The 26,250-nt window shown below is 38.7% G+C and overlaps 3 protein-coding genes across 12 annotated transcripts in view; all 3 read left to right on the top strand.

Annotated features, from left to right (window-relative positions):
• Nucleotides 1-3,346, top strand: part of LOC139973530 (carnitine O-acetyltransferase-like) — a 71,628-nt gene extending 68,282 nt beyond the window's left edge. For 6 of the 8 annotated variants that reach the window (XM_071980272.1, XM_071980268.1, XM_071980269.1 and 3 more), the window contains one exon: nt 1,424-3,346. In XM_071980272.1, the coding sequence (XP_071836373.1) occupies nt 1,424-1,630 (207 nt within the window). In that variant the 3' untranslated portion in view covers nt 1,631-3,346. The remainder of the gene's footprint in view (nt 1-1,423) is intronic. The other 2 variants (XM_071980276.1, XM_071980274.1) reach the window with 2 other exon arrangements.
• Nucleotides 3,347-9,618: 6,272 nt separating this feature from the next.
• Nucleotides 9,619-26,250, top strand: LOC139973529 (ribonucleases P/MRP protein subunit POP1-like). 3 transcript variants are annotated; one of them, XM_071980265.1, is made up of 8 exons: nt 9,619-9,921; nt 15,077-15,172; nt 16,196-16,377; nt 16,591-16,933; nt 18,008-18,259; nt 21,169-21,332; nt 22,660-22,834; nt 24,696-26,250. In XM_071980265.1, the coding sequence occupies exons 2-8, from the start codon at nt 15,121-15,123 to the stop codon at nt 25,988-25,990; spliced, it is 2,463 nt and encodes an 820-aa protein (XP_071836366.1). In that variant the 5' UTR covers nt 9,619-9,921; nt 15,077-15,120; the 3' UTR covers nt 25,991-26,250. The 3 variants fall into 3 exon arrangements, with proteins under 3 accessions (XP_071836366.1, XP_071836367.1, XP_071836368.1); XM_071980266.1 differs by having other exon boundaries at nt 9,619-9,806; XM_071980267.1 differs by lacking the exon at nt 15,077-15,172.
• On the top strand, nt 11,238-12,680 carry LOC139973533 (uncharacterized). The gene has a single exon (XM_071980279.1). It carries the CDS (start codon nt 11,238-11,240, stop codon nt 12,678-12,680), a length of 1,443 nt encoding a protein of 480 aa, XP_071836380.1.

Consider the following 26,250-nt stretch of genomic DNA (forward strand, 5'->3'; position numbering starts at 1 on the left):
AAGGGTAAGGAGTGCAAGGATGGTGGTATTCTAGGAAGATCAATAAATGGTATGACGTACATGGTGAAGAGTCCCTCTGTTTGAGGTAAAGGGTAAGGAGTGCAAGGATGGTGGTATTCTAGGAAGATCAATAAATGGTATGACGTACATGGTGAAGAGTCCCTCTGTTTGAGGTAAAGGGTTAGGAGTGCAAGGATGGTGTTATTCTAGGAATATGAATAAATGGTATCAGGTACATGGTGAAGAGTCCCTCTGTTTGAGGTAAAGGGTTAGGAGTGCAAGGATGGTGTTATTCTAGGAAGATCAATAAATGGTTTCACGTACATGGTGAAGAGTCCCCCTGTTTGAGGTAAAGGGTAAGGAGTCCAAGGATGGTGGTATTCTAGGAATATCAATAAATGGTATCACGTACATGGTGGAGAGTCCCTCTGTTTGAGGTAAAGGGTAAGGAGTCCAAGGATGGTGGTATCCTAGGAAGATCAATAAATGGTATCACGTACATGGTGGAGAGTCCCTCTGTTTGAGGTAAAGGGTAAGGAGTCCAAGGATGGTGGTATCCTAGGTCTAGGAAGATCAATAAATGGTATCAGGTACATGGTGGAGAGTCCCTCTGTTTGAGGTAAAGGGTTAGGAGTGCAAGGATGGTGTTATTCTAGGAAGATTAATAAATGGTATGACGTACATGGTGGAGAGTCCCTCTGTTTGAGGTAAAGGGTTAGGAGTGCAAGGATGGTGTTATTCTAGGAAGATCAATAAATGGTATCACGTACTGTACATGGTGAAGAGTCCCCCTGTTTGAGGTAAAGGGTAAGGAGTGCAAGGATAGTGTTATTCTAGGAAGATCAATAAATGGTATGACGTACATGGTGGAGAGTCCCTCTGTTTGAGGTAAAGGGTAAGGAGTGCAAGGATGGTGGTATTCTAGGAAGATCAATAAATGGTATGACGTACATGGTGAAGAGTCCCTCTGTTTGAGGTAAAGGTTATGGAGTGCAAGGATGGTAAATTCACAAGAACTTTCTGTTTTTGTACTTCCTCCTAAAAGAATCATTCAGTTTTAGGTCGACATTAATTAGGAGTGAAAGAATGGTAAATTCACAAGAGTCTTCTGTTGTGTTATTATTTGTTATTTAAGGGCTGCTTGATTTTGTGGCGAGTTAAAGGGTTAGTAATAAGTTGCCATGATGGAAAGTTCTCTTCTGCTACATGATATATTTTAACTGTTGGAGAAGAGTTGTTCTGAAAGAAAGATAAGAGATGAATGGTATGACATGCATGGCAAAGAGTTGTTCTGTGTTTAGTAAAGGTTAAGGAGTACGACAATGGTAAATTCACAAGATAAAAAAAAAACACAAATCACTGACATGCTTATTCCTTGATGTGCACGAAATATATTTACAGGTCTATTCTATTTGCTTCACAGATTCCTGGCAACTTGATTCGTACCACATTTCTTCCAGGGATTCCCCAGTCGCAGTCCTTTTGTATGTGGTATTCAGTAAGAGATGACCACATACAATTCACATTGTCTACAACTGACGATAAATCAGTCTTAGATGTGAGAAGCTTCTTGGAGTGTCTGTACAGCAACATGAGAGAAATGCAATTGTTAGCTGAAACAGAGATATGAAATTATTACTTTCTTTATCTTTGTTTAATCAAGCAATATAGATGTTCTTAGACTTCTAAGCTTGGTGTGTGTTGAGTGCTCTTGATTTTGTCAAATTTATATTGTTGTTCAAGACATTTTCATGCTCTAAAATAAATGTCTGTGATTGTAAAAGATTCTTGGTGCCTTTTCAGCAAAGTTTCCCAAGATGGAGCCTTTAAGCATGTGATCATGACAGCTTTACATTAAGTGAAATATAAATATTACAAGTCCATTAATGACTAGGTATAATGTTAGTTAAAGTAATCAACTAGTGTAGGAACAACTATGTACTACACATGATCCCAATAGATAAGTGAAATATTACAAGTCCATTAGTGACTAGGTATAATGTTAGTTAAAGTAATCAACTAGTGTAGGAACAACTATGTACTACACATGATCCCAATAGATAAGTGAAATATTACAAGTCCATTAGTGACTAGGTATAATGTTAGTTAAAGTAATCAACTAGTGTAGGAACAACTATGTACTACACATGATCTCAATAGATAAGTGAAATATTACAAGTCCATTAGTGACTAGGTATAATGTTAGTTAAAGTAATCAACTAGTGTAGGAACAACTACGTACTACACATGATCTCAATAGATAAGTGAAATATTACAAGTCCATTAATGACTAGGTATAATGTTAGTTAATGTAATCAACTAGTGTAGGAACAACTATGTACTACACATGATCTCAATAGATTCTTGGTTGATGTACTCATGTTATTTGCTATGTCTAGGGATGATTTGGATATACAACAGACCATAAAATGTAACAACCATGATATCTGGTTACATTACTATGTCACTTAGAGCTGACGAGAAACAACCTAGAATATCAGAGACTCATTGTTTAAAGTGACTCAAAAATCAATGTAGAATATCAGAGACTTGTTGTTTAAAGTGACTAAAAATCAATGTAGCAAACAAACATTTGTTTCAATTAGGGTATATCTTGCTGGTATTTGATATATTTATTATATATGGAGCACCAGGAGGTTCATAAGATGATATGATATGCTGTAATGCATTTATATGCTCATGTCTATGTTTTCTCAAAATGCAGCGTTTGGTCCACAATATCTTTCAAAGCCCCAGAATGATCTAAAATGATCTAACCTAAGACACTCATTGTTAGATTTTTACACCAAATGAAAGTTAACAAGCACATAATAATGTGCAATTTATTGGATCAAATAGCTTAAACACCTTTAACAAATTAGGTCAGAGTCTATTTTAAGTGGTTTACAAGTGCGTGATGCTAAATTTTCCTTTTCAAGATAACATTGTATATGAGATATAATTTATTCAGCTTACAGCATGAATACAGTATGTTAGGAGAGCCTTGTAATCATGTTGTATATTAAGTACATTCTACTACTGCCCATGGGAAGAATAAGGTTGGGAGACCACCTGTCATTGTATTTCATGAACAAGTTTTGTCTTATACTGTTTTCTTTCTCTACAAATTGTTCATCATGCAGTTGCCAATAAACTTTTTAAGATGTATAATAATAAGTGTTTTATACCTCACAACCTGGACACACAAATGTAACACAGAAGGTCCAGAAATATCATGCTGTACAAATTATATTATACTTTTTTTTTTACAAATGTGATCATTTCAGTTGTATTTATGAGACTTGATGTAATGTACTGTTCAACATGAATTGTATAATTATTCATACATTAAGCATATATATCTCTTGTCTATGGGTTGCCTATGGTGAGGTGGTTTAATCCCATGCCAAGGTGAGAAATGTGTTACAGCTCATAATCATAGGCGTAGTAACAATGAGGGGCAGGGTTTGGGAAGCAAGGGCAGGGAGAGAGGCAATGTCCGGAGGTAAATTAAATGTGTTGTACTTGGTGCTCATCAGTGATGTTATCAAAATGGGCTTGATAAAGAACTCACTAGCAAGTTCCTCATGGGAGTGGGCAATGAAAGAAAGTGTAAATTGACTCAAGTGTTATGATAACATGAAAGACGAGGGGGCTTACAAGGGGCCAACAAGGCGGTGGAGCACTGACGGGGGAGGGGGGCGTCGCCAAGGGACTACACCACCTAACATGCAGTATTTTCAGATACCAATTATTTTTCACAGTGGCTCAAGCACAACACATTTCAGAAAAAGGAGCTCTGAATTTTTAGCTCATACCAGCATGCTGGTGTGAGCTATTGTTACAGTGCGGCGTCTATCACTCTATCATTCTATCACTCTATCACTCTATCCGTCAACAATTGGTAAAACCGCTGCCACTCGCACAGTGTTTGATGGAATTTCATGAAACTTGGACACAAGGACCATTAGGTATAGGTCCATCAGGAATGGTCTGAAAGTTGGGGTCAAAGGTCACCTGTGGGCCGTAATGGGCCATTTTGTGGAAATACGCAAAATGCTTCTTCTCCTACAGATTCCATGGTACAATGTTGAGGGTTTGACACGATAGTACTATGGTAGTTTTACCTTCAGGGTGTTCATGAATTTGAGATCAAAGATCAACTAGGGGTCTTTTGTGGCCCGGGCCGCGGCCCTATATTTTCAAATTGCTCCTGTTCGTACAGTGTATGGCCAATTATAATGAAACTTGGTCACAATGTTCCTCGGGATGAGAGTTACGAGGGGTGTTCGGAAAATTGAGGTCAAATGTCATTTAGGGGGTCATCGGGGGTCATTCTTTGTAATATTTTCAAATATCTCAATCTCCTCAAGATTTTGATGGATCATATTCAAAGTTGAACTGATGATTGTTGGATTGTGTATGAATAAGGTGATGCCTAAAATTTTTGGTCAAAGTTAATTAACTATAATTAATCCCCATTGTTTAAAAAAAATCTGAGCCTTCACTTTTTGCCAAAGCTCCTTTAATTTGTCTCCCAGTCACTGCAGTGTTTGTTTACATTTGTGGTTAAGCTCTGCAGAGGCTGTTAGTGGAATTAAAGCAGGACTGGGAGTTGTTATTAACTGTTGAACTGTAAGCATGAGAGCCCTATAGCCAATCAGCACTTGCCGATTCTTAGAAGTCTTTGAGCCTGAGGTATGTAGGCAGCTTGTGAAGTTATGTCTTATAGGGAGTGCTTGTGAAGTTATTTCTGCTAAGGTAGAGGGGAGAAAGTTTAATAGGGTAGGTCAGTGGTATTGTCTGAGAGAGTGGGTAAAATAGGATTTAAAGGGGAAAATAGGAATTATAGCCAGTGGTGTGGCCAGGGTTCTGCTAACGGAGGGGGGGGGGGGGGTTATCCCTCATGGGCCCAAAATTGGTTTTGTGGGCCATACATTTTTAAGCTCGAAAAGGTATGAGCTTCTGCACCATTGGTGCTCTAGTTGTAGTCCTGGATAGGGTCTGGGTGGAAGCTGCAGCACCAATTTCCCACTTAACACATCGTTATCCTCCTGAGTATATCAATGGAGAGGGATGGAAATATTTATCATTCAACCCATTTTTATTATAGAATACTTTGGCTCATTTCCTGTGGTTGACATCGCCTGTCAGTGAAATCATATCCAGATGGTCTACAAACAGCATGAGAAATCAAAAGATTAAGAAATGTTTGTAAGGATAACTTTATTATTTCTAACTAAAACTTTGTGGAACCAAAACTCTTTTTTAGTAGAGATTAAAAAATTTAGGTGTGATTTAGTACTTAATTGAATACGGATAGAAGCAGTACTGGGTGCTGGGTCCGTTATACGTATCCTGGCAGAAATTTGAGAACTTTCATTTTTTGCCTAAATTTGCCAATTTTGGTAAGATTGTTTCAAATTTCAACCAAAATCACGACTTTTTTAATTCTTCCCAAAATTGTACCTGCCGTGTGTGGCGCCCTTTGGATTCCTTTCCAGGTGACAAGAGTAATATAAACACTCATATTCTGGTGGAAAAATGAAATATAAAAACCATATCTTGACGACATTTCATATCAAATTTAAATGACTAAAGCATCGTCGTATGCCAATTTTGTCTCGAGAGAAGCGTGTACTGGGTGCTGAGATTCTGTTGTACGTATCCTGACAGGAACTTGAGAACTTCCATTTTTGGCCCAAATTTGACGATTTTGTAAGGCTATAGCCTATATTCTTATGACTTTGTCCAAATTTTCGACAAAATCATGACTTTTTTTAATACTTCCCAAAATTGTACCTACAGTGATTGGCGCCCTTTTGATTTTTTTCCAGGTGATAAGAGGATTATAAACACTTAAATTCGCGATTTTGGGCCAAAATTTGAAAAACCATAACGGTATAATATAGCCTTACCAAAAAATTAGCCGAAAAATAAAAGTTTGCAAATCAAAATTTCGATGCTCTGATTCGATTTCCGAGGCTCATCAGACTTTTCTCTTGCAGTTAAAACTTTCATGCTATGGACTTTTAAGCCTCTAAATATTAAAATGATATTTCATATTGTGTCATGAAATTGCTCCCTTTTTAACACTACGGATGGATTAGGAGGTGATTATTGGCCGTCTGTTAATCAGAAGGGCGCCACCGATTCCAAGCATGAGTTTTGCAGAGAAATAAAAATTATGGCCTAAATTTGAAGGGAAAGAAAATCATTAGAAACAATTATACCCCCACTTTGTCTATTCATCCTGTCTTTTCGTATAGTTGAAAATCCAATAAAATTTCCATGGAATACGGCATATGGCTTTCCCATAATTAGTACAAGAAGCCTTTTGTTTTGGTTGGAGGTCATTTGAGGTCAGCAGATGGCAATTTGTGAACCTGAACATCAAATTAGCTCACATATGCATGGTAGGATATAACCTTATGTAGTGTAAGGTTTTTACACAATTTGGTGTAGGCTAGATTTCAAAAGGTCACTACGGGTCAAACCTTGAAATCCGTGAAAAGCCTGTTATCTCCAAATTGGAAACTTGATTGGCTCTCATCTTTAACATGTCTTCCCTATAATGAGTGCAAGAAAGTCATTTGAGGTCAACACATGTCTGACAATATAAACACAGCAACTTCAAAAGTTCAACATTTTTCTTGGTATGTAGAGCATTGGCGTGCACAGGGAGGGTTTTTTATCCCCAGACTGTTTACGGTAGGGGTATTTACCTTTATGGGAGGGGCAGTGGCGGAGAAACAGGGGGGGTTGGGGGGGTTTTAACCCCCCCACTTTTTGAAGAGGGGGGGTTGGCCCACACAATCAACCCCCCTAGTTTTTGCCAGTAATGTTCTGTTATAGCCTATGTTATGTGCTCCAAAAGGCATAATAAATCAAATTATTAAATTTGAAATTGTTGAAGTCATTTCAACCTTTTACCTGGTAGGCTACATCAACAATTAACGACCGAAAACCGAGTTAGAATTGACCCACACATTATTTCTAGCCCCTTTCCCCCACCTTGCGCATTGGAACTTGTAGCTCATAGTGCTAACTTCACCCCACAACAGATATACACAAAATAACGTTTTGTTGCTCTTGAATAGCTTTGGATCTGTATACACTTGCCAACTTCAACGAGGTGAAGGAAGGAAAAGAAAAGAGAGAAAAGGAGAAAAGGTTGGAGTAGAAAATACGGCAAGAAAACGGGAAGAGAAAGAGGAACAGTGACAAAATTATTCGAATTTGTAAAGCAAACAGCAGATATCACATCATCACATATCAGTGAGCATGAAAATGGCGTTCCACGATAAACAGCCTCCAAACCATGGGCACAGATCCTGGTGAGGACAGCGGGACGCGTCCCCACCAACTTTTTCAGTAGTGGGGACATGATATACCGTGTCCCCACCAATTTGTCTTGACCAATAGCTGCATTTCAAGTTCCCCTGTATTGAACTTTGGCGCAGTTTGATCCAGCATTGTGCAAATGACATGCAGCAGTTCTCATTTTATTGTATTTTATCCACAGTTGTTAAATATAGGACGGAAATCGCATTTGCGGCAGTCTATATTTGTTTTCTGGGAGAGGACCCCAGACCCATCGTATATACAAAAGTCTACTTGGATTATTTGTCCCCTGATTTTCTTTCTGCAGACGCCCATGTATTTCTCCAAACTAAATGTCTAAGCCATGAGATCTAAAACTTAAGGAGGTTTAGGAGCATCATTAGGTCTGGGAAGTGTTATTTCCGGCGATCTGGGAGGTATATTTGCCCAAAAAAATCGTACGCTACGCGCAAACCCATGGTCGCGCTCCGCTTAGATAGTGTCATAGAACAGACACGCGTCCCCACCATTATCCAAGACTGATCTTCGCCCATGCTCAAAACTGTCGATGTGTGTAGTGTTCGGTTTCGGAAATATCTGGTATATTTTTATTTCCGTCAACGAAATTTTTTAGTAGCCGTCTGAATTTTCGAAAATTCCCTAATCAACATTCTTCATCATACTTCATCATACTCGTGCAATTTTGACCCGTCTGTTAAAGGAGGTTTTTCTATATCGGTTGTCCATAAATGATATTTTGTGCAACATTATGGGTATGTTTTTAAGTGAATTTATTCACGAGAATTGTAAACTTTCAAATTCTGAACAGTGGGGCTGACGGATATTGTGGGCCGCGATGAAGAATCACCTACAAAAGCAATGATCCACAGGATATGTGATGAAGTCGAACATGATGTGTGACTGGTGACAATCTTCAAAAAGGTTATAGATGAGAAAAAAAGTATTTGGAAAAAACTTGGTTCTCAGGCAAAAGTGTACATATGGTTGGTCAGTTTCAAGCCCGAGAAGTGCCATTTCCGGTGATCTGGGGGTACCAAAACCAGAAATTTGCTTGTACGCTGCGCGCCAACCAATGGTGGCGCTCCGCTTAGATAGTAATATGCGCCCCCCGGGTTAGAAAATCCTGCATACGCCCCTGGTTAAATGCAGCTTTTTAAGGCCTGGGCAGTGCAATTTACTGCAATTTGGGAGGCAATATTTGCCAAAAAATTTTTGTGCACTTCGCGCCAACTTATGGTGGCGCTCCACTTAGATAGTGAGCCAGCAGTTATGACTTTTTATTTCATCAATGGCCTGCAACCCCCCCACTTCTGACAAGAAATCTCCGCCACTGGGGAGGGGTCACATACGAGTGCTGAGGATTTTATAAAGGAGGGAGCGGTGCGGCCCTGGGCGTCTTCCTCCCGAAAAAATAATAAAAGTTTGAGGTAAAATGACAAGATGAATTCTGAGTAATATTTAGACTATAGGCTAAATTAAGGTATTTCATTAGTTCTTAATGCAAAGTTGTTCATAAAAGTAATCTTGAACTTTTATGTGAAGTTTAAATGGGGTTTCTCCATAGTCTCGGTACGCAGGCCCGTATCCAGACATGGGCACCGGGGGGGGGGGGTCCTCTCCCTGGGTGCAGACTATTGTTCGCCCATCTGTGCTACAAACATGTCCACAACAACTTGAAGGGCACGGGTAATTTGACCCTCCTTAAATTGTTAATGTCTTTCCATTAGTCAATTATTGGTCTCCCTCCACCTCAGAAATCATTGCTACGGGTTCGGGAAGGTTCAGATCATCTGAAGAAAGTCTGAATGCCATTTAACCTACTTAAACCGATCTTTAAACATATATCATCCATGATAAATATATAAGAGGGTCCCAATAAAATGGAAATACAAATAACCTGATCTACTCTCAACTCTAGTAACCTTACATTGAGGCTGTAACCATATGATGGTGACGAAGTTAGGCCAATTGAAGCTTCACGAGTCATTGGTAAATATCGGACCTAAGCTATACTGTATATTATTTTAGTCGCATGCTGTTGCAGCGATGTTTCTATTTTGCATGCGCATTATCGCAAGCCTAATACTCTTTTTTAATATTTTTTATAATGTCCTTATTATAAAAACGATTGCCTTTTTCAAATGCCGTGATGTGTTTCAATTGCTGGTCGTGCGACATTTTTTCGGGTTTACGTTTACCGAATATGCAACAAGGATGACCTTTGTTTCCCTATTGGCGCTCCATAATCACCCAACACGCGTATTGCTAAGTTGGCTAACGTTAGGTGTTAGATATGGATCAAAGAATCGGACGACAACGCTACTTTGAAAGTTTGATGTACCCATGCATGCTCTTGGTCTTGATACTGCACAAATCGCCCCTGATGTGACTGTTGACGTGCAGTCAGAAGTTGTTAATCTGCGGCAGTAGTTGATTATAGTTGTTTGGGTCGTTAACTTAAGGTATCGCCGTCGGTTACCTTGCGCTGGCCCTATATTGGGTGACATTTCTTAAAACGGTATCTTTACTTACAACAAGTTACAGATTGACATGATCTGGACTGAAGATTGTTCGAAGGTAGCCTAACATTAGTAGTACTAGTAACAGACTAGGCCTAGCCTAGGCCTATCTTAGGTTTGAATAAACCAGTACTACTACTAGCCTAAGTAAGAGAGCTGAATATCCAACTCCGAGTCATTATATTACTAGGCTTGCCAAGTTAGATCATCTGAGTCTATTTCTATGGTTAGGTCAACTCTAGGCTAGGCCTACGTCTCAAAGCAAGGCCTAGCCTAGGCTCCCCTACTCCATAGTGGTTTGAACCTTCAAAGTTCAAGTTCAACATAGCCTAACTTAAGTTGAGGAGCAGTAATCACCCGTTTCTTGAGTCCTGAGTTCAAGCTAGGCCTACTTGGTTTGTTACCTCGATGTAGTAGAACTAGTATTAGGCCTAGTAATAGAATTACACACTTTGTGACTAAATGAACCAGTAGTAGGTACACACAACTAGTCATGTGCAAAACACACTCTGGTCTGGAATGAACATATTTCCTTCTTTCTTTTATATAAAAAAAAAACACCTCAAAAGAACCAAAATTTCCTACAAAGATTGAATTTGTTTGACTTTGAAACAAGTAAATCACAACAATCAACCATGCATGATACAGAGTTACTGAATGAATTTGCAAATAGGCCTAGGCTATACTGCATCACATTTTTATGCTATACATTTTGACAATTGCATTGCAAATGGGGTGCAAAGTGTCACATTTTGTGATGAGATTCTGGCCAAATCAAATACTGCACTTAGGTTAGGCCTACCTTAGTCTTCTAAGTACTCTTGCATACTGTACATCAGCCAAGGCCCAGTCTAAAGGCCTAACTTAACTCCAAGTTATATATTGTGCTAAAATTAGCCAATGTAAGTTCAGGCCTGATGGTAGGCTACAGTAGCAGGGCCAGTTGATGTTGGACCAACATTAATGCCAGATTATACTTAGACCATGACATACATATATGATTCATATAGGCTGGCCTTGCCCATGTAAAGAAAGTAAAGTTACAATTAACAGAACGATTTCTTTGGTTGTGGCTATTTACCTAATTTTCTGGTGAATAAGCATGGCCTGTTTGTTTATTCACCCCAATCACAATCAAAATACACAATTTTAACATAAAATGGTTAATTGCAACCAAGTGCACAGTTTATTACAGTGTACAATTTGTAAATATTGCCCCTGCAGAATGTGATGTTATTAGTAGTATGCTCCCTGGACCACGTTTAGGTTTTAGTTGTGTTCACCCTCGACCACGGTGCTTGTTGTGTTTGTTCATTCTAGTTGGTTAAAACCTACAGTTATAGGTCACGTCAATTTAACCAACTAAAATCTAAAATGGATAGGATTCTACGCCCAGAACGTTTTGATGCAGATTCGAACTCTGAAAATGCTGCTAAAGCATGGAAACACTGGTTTAAGACATTCGAAAATTTCATATCTTTTCTCACAGGAGAGCCTAACAAGCTATGTATACTTACTAACTTCGTTTCGCCTAAAGTATACGAATCGATAGCGGACTGTACTACATACGAGACAGCGATTAAAATCCTCGGCGACTTGTATGTTAAACCAAAGAACGAGATTTTCGCTCGCCATCTGTTAGCGACTAGACGTCAAGAACCTGGTGAGTCTTTGGATACATATTTGCAAGCTCTGAAAACTCTTGCTAATGATTGCAACTTTAAGTCAGTCACAGCAGAAGCATATCGCGATGAATACATTCGTGACTCTTTCATAAGTGGCTTACTTTCCCCTTCCATAAGACAAAGGCTCCTAGAAAACAAAACTCTTGATTTGCAAACAATGCATGATCAAGCTCGTGCACTTGAATCAGCACAAAAGAACTCAGAATCGTATACTCTTCATGGACCCCCTACACTGACACCCCAAAGTGCTGCAGTAAAAAGTGACATCAGACCTGAACCACTAATGGAAACTATTGATAGCGCATCCACAACTACTGCAAAGTGTTTCTTTTGTGGATATGCAAAGCACCCACGTTCACGATGCCCAGCAAGAGACGAGACATGTAACAAGTGTGATAAGAGAGGTCATTTTGCCAAGGTATGTCAATCCAAATCAAACTCAAAGACTTCAGCCTCCCTCTCCACCCTAGCCACTGCAATAAGTGCAGCAAGCCCACCAAAACTCGCCAAAGCCAGTGTACAAGTAACCATTAATGGCAGGCTAGCTGACTGCCTCATAGATAGTGGCAGTACCGAAAGCTTTATTCACCCACAGCTAGCTAAAGCACTCTCTTTGGAACTAAAACCTTCAGGGGTTTCAGTTAACATGGCCTCGTCCTCATTATCTGTCAAAACAAAAGGTGTTTGTTATGTGGACATTGTTCTCAACAGGCATTGCTATAAAAACGTGATCTTAGGAGTATTACCAGGATTGTGTGCGGATGTTATACTCGGTCAGGATTTCCAGCAAAAGCATTCAAGTGTCATCCTTAAGTATGGAGGGGAACTCCCTCCCCTAGTCCTATGCGGTTTAACAACCTTGAGAACAGAACCGCCGCAACTATTTGCTAACCTTAGTCCTGACATCCACCCAGTAGCTGCAAAATCTCGTCGCTACAGCTCAGATGACAAGAAATTTATAGCAGCTGAGACTCAACGCCTCTTACGCAAAGGAATCATTGAGAAAAGCAATTCTCCATGGAGAGCTCAAGTTGTGGTTACCAAAGACGAAAACCACAAGAAACGACTTGCCATCGATTACTCTGAAACAATAGATTCACCCTCCAGGACAGTTACCCACTTCCACGAATAGATGAAACTGTGGATAAGATCGCTCAATATCAGGTATTTAGCACCATTGACCTGCGCAGCGCATATCACCAAGTACCACTCAAGGAAGATGATAAAAGCTACACAGCCTTTGAGTCAGATGGAAGCCTCTATCAGTTTACTCGAGTCCCCTTCGGTGTCACAAATGGGGTCCCATGCTTTCAAAGGATCATGGATTCTTTCATTGAGGAAGAAAAACTCACAGAGACTTTTGCTTATTTGGATGACATCACCATTTGTGGTAGGGACCAGAAAGAGCATGATCATAACTTGCAAAGATTTTAGAGGCTGCAAAGAGAAAGAACATTGTGTATAATGAGAACAAATGCACATTCTTCACCACCAAAATAAGTATCCTAGGTTATCTGGTGGAAAATGGTACAAAGCGCCCCGACCCCGAGCGTCTCCGTCCCCTTCGTGAACTCAAATCACCTGAAAACATGAAATCACTAAGACGCACACTTGGATTCTTTGCTTACTGTTCTAAATGGATTCCAGACTATGCTCGAAAGATTCGTCCATTAGCAACAGTCACACTGTTTCCAATATCAGATGAAGCGAATGAGACTTTTGAGAAATTAAAGAAGGAAATTGAGAATTCAGTGGTTGTTGCCATTGATGAGTCTCTCCCATTCCAGGTAGAAACGGACGCTTCAGAATTTGCAATAGCAGGAACTCTAAACCAAGCGGGTCGCCCAGTGGCTTTCTTTTCGCGCACCTTACAAGGCTCAGAGCGCCGTCACGCATCAGTTGAAAGGAGGCACAAGCGATCATAGAAGCTGTGCGCCATTGGAGGCATTACCTTACTGGGAAACATTTTGTTCTTGTGACAGATCAAAAATCAGTCAAGTACATGTTTGACACTAATCACAAAGGAAAGATCAAAAATGAGAAAATAATGCGTTGGCGGATGGAACTATCTTGCTATGTCTTTGATATAATCTATCGCCCTGGCAAAGAGAACATTCCCCCTGATACGCTTTCACGCTCAATCTGTTCTGCAACTATGGACATTGATATTCTGTATGAATTGCATAATGCTCTAAGTCACCCAGGAGTTGTCAGGATGTTTCATTTTGTTAGGTCAAAGAACCTTCCCTACTCTGTAGATGATGTAAAGAAAATGACAGCGTCTTGCCGTATCTGTGCAAAATGTAAACCTAGATTCTACAAACCACAGAAAGCTCACCTGATCAAGGCAACCCAGCCCTTTGAAAGGCTTAATATTGACTTCAAAGGCCCATTGCCAAGCACAAACAAAAACATTTACTTCCTTACCATTATTGATGAATTCTCCAGATTCCCGTTTGTGTTTCCTTGTTCTGATATGACTTCGTCCACTGTCATCCAGTGCCTTTGCCACCTTTTCGCTTTATTTGGCATGCCGTCCTACATCCATTCAGATCGAGGATCAGCCTTCATGAGTAAGGAACTACGAGACTTTCTAACAAGCAAGGGTATTGCTAGTAGTAGAACTACTAGTTATAACCCACAAGGAAACGGTCAAGCAGAACGTTACAATGGCACCATATGGAAGGCTATTACATTGGCACTCGAAGCACGCAGCTTGCCACCTAAGTACTGGCAAGAAGTCCTGCAAGATGCCCTTCATTCCATCAGATCTCTGTTGTCCACGGCAACAAATGTGACACCCCATGAAAGGTTTTTCAGTTTCCCCCGGAAGTCTGCAACAGGGTGTTCAGTCCCTTCATGGCTTTGCAATCCAGGTCCTGCACTTCTTAAAAGGCATGTTCGGTTACATAAGACTGATCCTTTAGTGGATGAGGTCGAGGTCATCCAAGCAAACCCACAATATGCCCATGTTAGACTGTCAGATGGGAGAGAGACAACTGTCTCTGTACGTCACCTAGCACCAATCGGGGAAGCTACCCCAAGACTGGAGAAAAGTACTGATCAAATGGAATCATCAATCGAGGACAATGGCCCAGTAGAACTTGAGCAGGGCCAAGAGTTAATTGATAGTAATGAAGTGCCTTCTCTGAGAAGGTCGCAAAGGCCTCGAAGGCCACCGGACAGGTTAGATCTGTGAGTCAGAGTTTGTGGAGAGTTTGTGTTATACTGGACATTTAAAGAACACTTGTAGTTGTTTAGTTATTAGTTACATTAACTTTAGGACAATTGTTTAGTTAGGGGAGAATGTGATGTTATTAGTAGTATGCTCCCTGGACCACGTTTAGGTTTTAGTTGTGTTCACCCTCGACCACGGTGCTTGTTGTGTTTGTTCATTCTAGTTGGTTAATACCTACAGTTATAGGTCACGTCACAGAAATTTGATTTCATGGTTATGTTGACTTTTAAAGTACAATTGTACCCCTTTTTTCTTATGTCCTCCTAATTTTATTTCTTGTTATGGTCTAGATATCTCACCAACCCAATCATCAATTAAACCCACCAAGATAGAAATGGAAGGATTGAATACTATTGAAGGCATTCCTAAACATTTTAATCCCAAGTGTAAGTTTCATATTTTCATTGCTCCATTGACTTTAGCATGCCACTGTAAGCTTCTTTTTTTGTGTGCCCAGTTATGTATCTAGTTTGTGCTGTCCAAAACCTTGACTCAACTTGATTTTGGTGTTTGGTTTTGTTGTTCACATTGCATAAAGTATTTTTCAAATTCTTCCATGATTTACTTTATGGAGAGGGCATTTTGAAGAAACAAGCTCATAAATCCAAGTCAAAGTCTGAAAGCATCTTCTGACAATATCTCAAGAAGTAGCAGTTGTAGGAAGTTCAAACTTGGTGCAAAGCTTGCCATTTCTGAGTAGATGATCTGTAGTGTTTTTCATGAATGTCAATGTCCATTTAAGGTCAACAGAGAGACAAAGTGTGAAAATCTTTTGTAAACATGATATCTCAAAGAGGGTCACCTATTCTTATATTTAGCATGTGGATATCCTGTAACTAGTGGAGGTCAAAGGTCATTTGGGGTCAGCAGAAGGCAAAATGTGATTATATCAAAAGTGCTATTTCTTCAAACCAGAACATGAAAGGAGCTCATATATGCATGGTTTGATAGCCTTGTGTATTGTATAGTTTGTAAACGATTTGATGTAGGTCAGAGTTCATTTAATGTCATCAGGTGTCAATTTAACTGTGTAAATAAGATATTTCCAGTCTATATAAAACTGCAGTAGCTGGTATATATGGCTATGTCTTCTCTACAATGAGTATAAGAACGCTATTGATTTTGGTGTCATTTACAGGTCATTTGGGTTCAGCAGAGGTTACACTCTGGCAATTTAAAAATTACATCATAAGATAGGCAGTTTCATCAGATGTCATATTGGCATATGACTTTCCTTTAATGAGTACAAGTGCCCAGTTATTCTGTTTGAAGTGTTAGGGTAAGTGCTAGTGTGTGGGGGGGGGGATGTTGAAATGTTAAAAGAATTGTAGCTGGATATTGTTTCTTCAAGTTGAGACTTTTAAGTTGCTTCAAATCAGTCTAGTTTGCTTTATTTGTTTTTGGAACAGTTATTGACTGTACTCGATTCGTGAAAGCCCGAGCCAAAGAGATCAGATCCATTCAGAATGACCTCCCTGCTGTTACAAAGAACACTCAAGCACTGGGACTTCCCAAGCACATGAGAAGGAGGTCTATGAGTCATAATGTTAAACGGCTCCCTGTAAGACTGAGAAGAGCTGCTGAACATCGGGTAAGCAATTATCTTATTAAAAACAACAGTTACTGTACACAGTTTCTAACCTGCATTTTATGTTACTTGGGTATTTTATGGTTTTAATATTCTTATGAACTTGCGGTCCAATAACATCAACCTTTTAAGAAACCCAGCATTTCAGTTTTTTTTTCAGAGCTGTGATGCATGAAGCCATTCTTTCAAGTATTTAACTCTGTCCTATTATTTTAGATGACTAAATCCCTGGCCAATGCTAACAAGAAGACAAAAGCTAAAGCAGCATCTAGACGACAGAAGAGGAGGCCGAAGAATCTGAGAGAGAAATTTGAAAAACGACAGGGTGACAAAGTTTGGCTTGAGACTCATCTTTGGCATGCCAAAAGATTCAAGATGGCCCAACAGTGGGGTTACAAGTTACCACTACACCCATGTGACAAGGGTGTCAGAGCTGCATATAGATCAACTGTGAAGCATTGCACAATTCAAGAAATATCATTCTATGAGGTTATAGAGGTCAAGGGTAGACAAGAGAACATCATTGAGAGCTTATGTCAATTGACTTGTCCAGAAACAGGTCAGTCAGTGCAAAGTACTTGAAAAGGGCTTGAATGTGTTTCTAGTGTCATTCTATGACATTATATAGGTCAAAGGTTGTTAGGACATTATCAGCTGTGTCCAGAAACAGGTTAGTCATAACCCAGTTAATGATAGTTGGAATTTGGAAAGTGTGGATAAGGATAATGTAACACTCTGCATTGCAAAAGATTTTCAATTACATAATTATATGCAATAATTTGTAGATGACTCAGGATGAATATTCAATGTATGCTTTGCATATTATTTAACTTATATATGGTTTAGTGCAGGAGCTTTGCAGTGTAGCTGTCAAAGTTTAAGAATTCTCTCTCTCTGTTGGTGTAGTGGCTTGCTATCCTAGTTGGTCAGGCACCTGAATACATGTTAAGAAGCTTGTTAAATTCAGCCTGTGCATGTGTATTGTGAGATCCGGGGTTAAAGTATTGGGGAATGTGCTGCAGTACTATCACTATCGAGTAACGGATATAGTTTCAGAGGATAACCTATCATGTAGGATGCACTGTCTAACTGTTGGAACAAGTTCACACAGGTCTCTTAACATGGTTTTGAAATTTATGCAGCTTTATGTGGACATATTTTCAGTGCATGACTTGTTACACAGTCATTTCAGCATAATTTACCAAAGATATAAGTTGGGACTGATCGCTGAATGTATCTGAAAGAAATCAAAGATTACGTAATTAGTGGGAAATTATCATGACTCTGCTTTTCATTTTGAGACTGCGGTTTTTTTTTCCTGGTTTTTTTTGGAAGATGAAAAGGATAAACATAAGGCATCTTACTCAACCAACTAAAGCATAAAGTTATAATTTTATAGTATTCTCATACTATGCAGAAATTGATGATTTTGGGCAGAGAAGTTATCACCAGACCTTCCAATAATCTTGACAAGCATCAGAATGTTTTGCAAACCGGCTCACTTTTTGGAAGTTTCCAAGGATTTTAATAATCTCTTGACCATAACATAAAAATGCAGTGGTTTTTTCTTTACTCGCTATTGTTCCTGACATGTATGGCTTACAGAACTCCTACCCATTTATTTCCCCTGCAGGGTTAACCCTAGGAGCTGAGATGTACCTCTCTGGACAGCATCATGGTGAGACCATGTTATACCACAAAGGGACATTCCCATATGGAGCAATCACCAAAGTACAGTTTCTGTGGCAGTGTCTTACCCTTACAGATCCAATCAAAGATGAATCAACATCAGCAGCTCCCTCTGCAGACAGGAAGCTTTGGATGTGGGTGCACCCTTCAGCCTTTAGTGAAGTGCTTGATGCAATCAAAGTGATCATAGAATCAGGTAAGTTGTCCAACTCCAAATAGAAGCTTTAATGTCACTATTGAAAATGATGGTGATCAAAGTCTGCTTTAAACTGGCAGTTAAATTTTTGTTTCTATGGTAACATTTTTGGTCAGTTGAGTGAATCTGTTTGGGGAGGAGGGGTAAAGTTGATGGGGGGGAGGCGGAGGAGGCCCGATAATTTGCCGTAAGAGCTGTTGTGTTTTCAAGCTTTATAAATTTATTTAAAATATGTTGGAGATATGAAGGTTTCAATGTCAGGTATGTGAATTTTAGAATGGCAAACTTGAAAGGTGATATTGTAATGTGCCCATCAGCCCCTGTGTGGTTTTCTCTATAAGCTACTGTTGAGTGAGTTAGTACTAACTGTTCAAAGTACTTACGGTAACAATGGTTATGTCTCTTGCAGTGCAAGTCAACCAATATAAACTCATTTTATATATGCCAGTTGCTTGCATTGATGTCTTATATTGATAGGCTGTCACTGTTCAACACAAGCATCATTATTTGGCCAGCACTTACATTGCAGAAGTACAGATGCAGACCCTACTTTATATGTAAGAATTCTCTAAGGAAAGTAATGTAATGTAAATAAAATCTTATATAGCGCACTATGCGCTTTACAAACAATCTAGAAAATACAATGACATAAAACATTAAATAGAAAAAACAGTAAATACATATACCATCTACAGAAATATACAGGAATATGAGATCGAAAAACTATTAAAAGCACTGGTGAAGAGTAAAGCGATAAAACAGATTGACTACAAAATCTGCAATTTGAATGCTAAATAGTGAAATTTCAATTGAAGTTAGAACCTTAAAACCAACACGACAGAACAATATTAAATCTAAAAAATCCTAGAAACCATCTTTATAGTGCTTTTGAAAGAGATGCGAAAGAACTTATTTTACTTATTTATTTGAAAGGATTTTGAAGATAATAAAATTTGCTTGTGGAATCTGCACAGTTAAAGTTTGCTATTATAAGCTGGCAGAGGGCCTTTGTATTTCAGACCATCTGTTTTTGAATAGTGCCATCTCTTTGGGATCTGATCATAACTACCTGGCCAAACACGAATAGGGCTGTTTGTGTCTGTTGTAGTGTGAACACAAACAGCCCTGTTCACTGCTCTGTCTCTAGAAAACTTACCTTTGTCATTGAATCTAGAGTTGTGTGAATTGTAGTGTTCAACCGATTAACCTAATCGGAATCGGTACGAATATTGCATAATCGGAACATAATCGGAATCGGTAAAAATTACGTGGAATACCAGTTATGTGATACCGATTATTCAAAAACATATGGAAGGTGAAAATATCATTATTCAAAAACATATGGGAGTTGAAAATATCAACTGATGTATTAGGTTTGTTCTTTTACTACGAAATATTAAAATAAGACATCCATACGTCTTTCACAGTGTATACTTTCATCAAATTAGGCTGCCAGGGTCGCCGATTTTGCTTCCCTCGTGGTTAGTGACTTCATATTTCTTGGCACAGTAAGCATAGCAGCAATACCAATTTCGCGAATTAACGAATGTGCTGGACAGGGTCGGAAATAAGCGGGGGCTATGGGCAATTCGCCCTCGCAAGTGCTGAAAAGACCTCCTAAAGCACAATTACGAGTGCGAAAAAGAAAAAAGAAATATAAGAAAATCGCCCTTGTTATATCAGGTGTCTGTGCAAAATTAATTGTGATGCGTTTGCTTTAGCTAGGAATTGCAGTTGCAGCGCGAATCGCGCAAACAGTTTTCACATCTCGCATCAAATTTGAAGCAGTGCGAGAGGGTCGCGCACAATCACCGGGAATTTCCCGTCGCAAATTACGGCCTGCACAAAGCAATTTCAGTACCAGCGAAAATAACCTAAAATCAACACAAATCTCCGACCACATGGTAGCCTTACTTCACACTAAGTCGACTGCATGGAAATCTAACCCCATCTGTTTATTCGCTCCAGTTGTGTCGCAAATAAAAAATAAAAATATCCACGGAAACTGCAATCTTCGACCACATGTTAGCCTAACAACCACACTAAGTCAATGGGAAATGTAGCCTAACCATCGGTTTGCAAAAAAAAAAAAAATGCGTAGCTTAGTTTACAACTTCCAATTTGCTGGAAATCGGCATTTGTTTGGAAGGTACTGTAAGTGATATGTCTTAAAGAGAGAATGTTATATTTTATATTGGAATAGTTTCTAGTTGTTATTATTTCTTTACATCAATCTGGTATTACATTTTAGAGTAATTTTAAACAAGATACGATGATAAAATTTGCTTTTCAGTTTGATTGGCCTAAGCTTACATTTTCTAATTGAACCTGAATGGAGTTAAATAGGTAACGAATAGGTATGTTTAACTTCAAATTCGTAACATTTCTATTTGTCCTTAAACGGTATAATACTGAAAATAAGTACAAAATAATGTCGGAATGAAGGCAATATGTCATTAAAATTTACACTTTGGTAAAGATTGAAGATGGATGGTTTGTCTGAGATACTTTTTGAGATGGATATTTTGAGTAACTATTCTTAACCCATTTCAAGCCATTAACAGGTGACATTCCCGTTGAGGTGGTTAGGCCATTCCCTTAGCACAGTGCTGACTAGGTAGGATGTCATATTTCCGTATTTTGGAAACCTACCTTAGAGCATTGTATAACAACGAAGCAAAAGGAAATGGGGGAAAGTCACAACAATAATTGTTTCTGTCAAACGTTATTGCCGATTTCGTATAGACGGGATATTCTCTCATTTTCAAATAATCGGAATCGGAATCGGTACGATTATGAAAAAAATAATCGGTAATCGGTATTTTCTGTTATGCATAATCGGTTGAACACTAGTGAATTGTTTCTATTATTTTGCTTTCTTTTTTCTCTGTTTTTTCTATGCCAAGCAGATTCCATTAAGGTCAATGACCTCAGAGGTGAGCTGCTTAGATTTCGTCTGCGAGGGCCTCAGGCTACTGCAGTAGTCACCGACGCATTTAAAGTCTCCAGTATTCCACCAAAGTCAGACACAGAGAGTGAGGGAAGCTTCTGGTGGCAGGACAAGATATGTCAGGTAATAGGAGTTCAGATTTCTGGATTATAGAAGAATCACTTAGCTTACTGAAGGAATGATACATATATGATGGTGTTGAAAACCTTGTAAACATGATAACTAAATCCTGGATGAGTGTCATACTTTGTATGTATGTGCACAGGAGTGTATCATGCTGGTAACAAGACTTAAATATCTTGTACTCATTTGCATGTATGCATATAAAATCTGGCTAAGAATCTTAAAGCCTGTTGGCTTAGAGATTCTATGCCCTCTATGCCCTCAGATATGCTAGAGAGTCAAGTAATGGAACAGGCTGGCAACATCCAAGTGGGAAATGTATAAATTTCCAATCTAATCTGCTATAATTTCCATTGTTTGGAGGAACGACCGTAAAGTTGAAGGGTGCCAAGACGGTTATCATCGTATTTGTTAATTCATACAATAGTTGTCCAGCCTTTACCTCTTTAAATAGTGCAGAATATTCTGGTGAAATAAGGAACAATTTGCTCAGTTTTTAAACTGCAATTACACACAGCTCTCTCAATCTTTTTTTTAAACATAACAAAGACAGAGCTGTCAGTTTCATCAATTAGTTGAAAGCTGATCACTGGCAAGTAACACTTTCTAATGCATTAGTAATGAAACACACAATTAGCTTCTTGTAAGGAAAATAAATCAAGATGTTGGAAATGGGTGCTGCTATAAACATGAACTAAATTGTGTAGAGAGAGTTCTGGGTTCGATTCCCGGAAGGAGTCTTATACCGACTGAACTGTAATAACTCCTGGTGGTTCCACTCTCCATCACAAAATAAAAAAAAGAACACATTATTTGCTTAGTTGTTATTTCTTTTGACCCTTATGTTGGGTAAACTCACTCACTTGTGACATCATTTGTAAGTTTTTGACTAAGTGGTGTGTTTTAGAAGCATAGTGTAAAAAGCTACTTCAGCAGTAAGTTCTTTACATGTGACTTTATATGAAAAACTTTTGAATAAGAGATAAATACTTCATTTTCATTAGAGTGTGGGTAGTGGCAGGGGGGGGGGGGAGCTTTATCCCCTTGTTGGTTTATAAACCTGCTGTTGCTAAAAGTGTTAAGAAACCTACCTTCTGAGTTAAGAACTTCATATGTGCTCACACTGCCCAGTGAGTCTACACAGGTGTTTACTTTTATCATATTATTAGACTGTTGGATCTATTTAATGCAACTGTTGAATGACAGATATGTGCAACAAACACTGCTTCTAGAAAATTTGAGTTTCCAAACTATTTTTTGGTGAATGTCTCTGGCTGGTATTGAGTGAGTTTCACTTTTATTTTGACATATCTTCAAATATTTGCAGAATCCAAACCTGATGACTATTCATGAGCAACAGAGTCATTTCTGGAAAAGTTTAGAGAGCATCCAGTCGACTACAGCACTTCCCTCAAGATGTGTAGTTGGCCTGACGGTTCGAGACCCGAGAATCTTACTACCAAAACAGAGACACAAAGTTGAAACTGATCCCCTGAAAGCAGGTAATGAATTTTATGTATAGCACAGAGTATTCATTGAAGTTTCACACGTGTATGTTTGAAGAAAACTTGATATTCTTCAGTTTGAAGAAAACTTTGCTAAAGTGTTCTTAGATATCTTATCTTACAGACACTTTAAATGTCCAACTAAAATAACTCTCTAGAGTACTCCGAAAAGAAGTTATTTATGAACCAGATTTGTGACTTGAAGTTTCAAATAGCAATCGCATTCAGCCTTTATATTCTGCCATGTTAGAATAAATAATATGGCCGCCACTAAACTAATTAATTTAATTAGTAAAATTAATTTAATAAAAAAATCAACTTTTGAAAGCCTTTTTGGTATACAGCAAGTTTTAATCATATCCAATCACATTTCCCTATGCCACATCGACAAGAAATTTGAAAGTCATACATTTTGTGACTTGACTCATTTTTCCATAAAATATAAAGAAAATAAAAGCACTGTAAACAAGACATTCTACTTGCTTTGGAATATCTAAATATAAATCTTTAATAATTGTTTGTTTTATAAATTCTGAGAGCTTTGCCATAACATGCAAATGAGAACAACAAAGCACCCTTAGATGACATTCAACTCATTTGTCCTTGACCAACTTGTAATGCATAGTAAACATGTAATTTGAGGTTATAAAAGCATTAGTTTCTTATTGAGTTCAATCACCTAAGGAACTGATACTAATGAACTGTGTGTTAGACTTGGTGGCTCAGCCACTTTAATTGATGAGCCTTAGATATTTAAAGGCCAGGTCACTTCTGAAACTTAAAAATGGTATAGAAATACAACGTGGACATAGAAACATTGCCTTGACAGTTTGACACCACACCATCGGCATCAATATTAATTTTGACAGTTCACACCACATCAATTTTAATTTTGACAGTTTACACCTCATCAGTATTTATTTTGACAGTTTACACCACATCAGTATTAATTTTGACAGTTTACACCACATCAGTATTATTTTTGACAGTTTACACCACATCAGTATTAATTTTGACAGTTTACACCACATCAGTATTTATTTTGACAGTTTACACCACATCAGTATTAATTTTGACAGTTTACACCACATCAGTATTAAATTTGACAGTTTACACCACATCAGTATTATTTTTGACATTTTACACCACATCAATATTAATTTTGACAGTTTACACCACATCAATTTTAATTTTGACAGTTTACACCACATCAGTATTAATTTTGACAGTTTACACCACATCAGTATTAATTTTGACAGTTTACACCACATCAATTTTAATTTTGACAGTTTACACCACATCAGTATTAATTTTGACAGTTTACACCACATCAGTATTAATTTTGACAGTTTACACCACATCAATTTTAATTTTGACAGTTTACACCACATCAATTTAATTTTGACAGTTTACACCACATCAGTATTAATTTTGACAGTTTACACCACATCAATTTAATTTTGACAGTTTACACCACATCAGTATTATTTTTGACAGTTTACACCACATCAGTATTAATTTTGACAGTTTACACCACATCAGTATTTATTTTGACAGTTTACACCACATCAGTATTATTTTTGACAGTTTACACCACATCAGTATTATTTTTGACAGTTTACACCACATCAGTATTATTTTTGACAGTTTACACCACATCAATTTTAATTTTGACAGTTTACACCACATCAGTATTATTTTTGACATTTTACACCACATCAGTATTAATTTTGATAGTTTACACCACATCAGTATTTATTTTTGACAGTTTACACCACATCAGTATTAATTTTGACAGTTTACACCACATTAATATTGTTTTGGGCGTTAAGTCATGCTACATCCCATCTCTCTATAGACTACTCACTTCCAAGATGTCCTCAACCAGGAGCCCAGCATGCTGTCTCTCATATCTGGGATGGAAGCATCAGAGAAAGTCTGGGATCCACCATGTTGTCTACGCACACCATCAACGAACACAGACGGAATCTCCTTGTTCCTGGGTCAGAACTGGACCTTGGCAATCAGGAATCTAGAATACCTGTACTCCTCCTCCAGTCACCTGGCGTCCAGCATGATAACCTAGCAACCTCCTCTCATGAAATGGTTTCTCCTCTTGGGTTTGGCGGTGGCTGGGATGTTGTGCTTCCCAAGAAATGGGGAACTGTCTTTTGGGTCGGGTTTGTGTTCAGAGGAGCCAGAGCCGTTGGACTGAAGGAGAGTGATAATACATGCCTTCATCAGGGTCAACCTCGGCTGCCAGAGGAATATCCAGACACCAAAAGTGGTCAGGAGATAGAAGAGATCAGAGCGAAGGATCTAGAGGCTTCATTTCTGAGACGACCACCTGCAAAGCGGCCAAACTACGCTAAACTGGGGTTTTTGTCTCCCTTTAAATGTCCTTGGGATAGACTTTTGTCTGAATGGACAAGTAAGTATGACCTTAATGATAATCAGCAGTTAGGCCTCAATGACAGTCAGCAGTTAGGCCTTAATGACAATCAGCAGTTAGGCCTTAATGACAGTCAGCAGTTAGGAGAAAGGAATGGTGGTGCGACTCAGCTATTGTCAGGTTTGCCAGATTTCTACATACTGAGGAACAGGGCTCATCTCAGACAATTACGCTCAATCTTTTTGACTGCCGCAAAGAATCAAGCCGGGTCAAAAGGTCCAGTAGTTACTGGTGGACCATCCAGCAAGGACCTGCACCAACTTGACCAGAGGGCTCTCGTCTGGATCAGGGTGGATTTGCTCCAGAGGGGATCACCTGAGGCCTTTTCAATGATTTGCCTTCCCAAACCATGTGACTTAGAAGCTCTAAATTTGAAGAAACCAAACCCTGCACCAGAGGAGACAATCAAAAACAAATTTAAATTGGATAAGAAACAGAAGATTGGCAAACCAAAACCAGAAAATAAGGTAACATTAGAGGAGAAAGTAGCCAATGCTAATCTCTTGGAGTTAAACTCTAGGATAATCATAGGCTTTGTCACCAATGGGGGACATGTCTTCAGCAGGGGCAAAGGTCATGCCGTAGGATTCTGCTGTCTGCCAGGGCTCTTGCAGCTGGTGAAAGAATCTGTCAACTACGTGCTTGTAAGAGACTCAAATTCAACCAAGTATCGATTTGCAACTCTTACTGTGTTAGAATAGATTCCTTTGATACAAAACTTACTGACACATAGAAAGTTGACACTTAAAATTTGTCTGAAAGATTGTGTAAGAAATGTCAATTGCAGATGTCCAGTGGCTGGCCTTTCAAAAGATCTCCATAAGTTAAAGTTTGTAAAGTACATCACAACACCTTCAAAAGTAATATGGAAGTACATAAAGCCTACACTGTGCACATAAAGCCTACACTGTGCACATAAAGCCTACACTGTGCACATAAAGCCTACACTGTGCACATAAAG

This window comes from Apostichopus japonicus, chromosome 9 (assembly GCF_037975245.1).
Source record: "Apostichopus japonicus isolate 1M-3 chromosome 9, ASM3797524v1, whole genome shotgun sequence".
Taxonomy (NCBI): Eukaryota; Metazoa; Echinodermata; class Holothuroidea; order Aspidochirotida; family Stichopodidae; genus Apostichopus; species Apostichopus japonicus.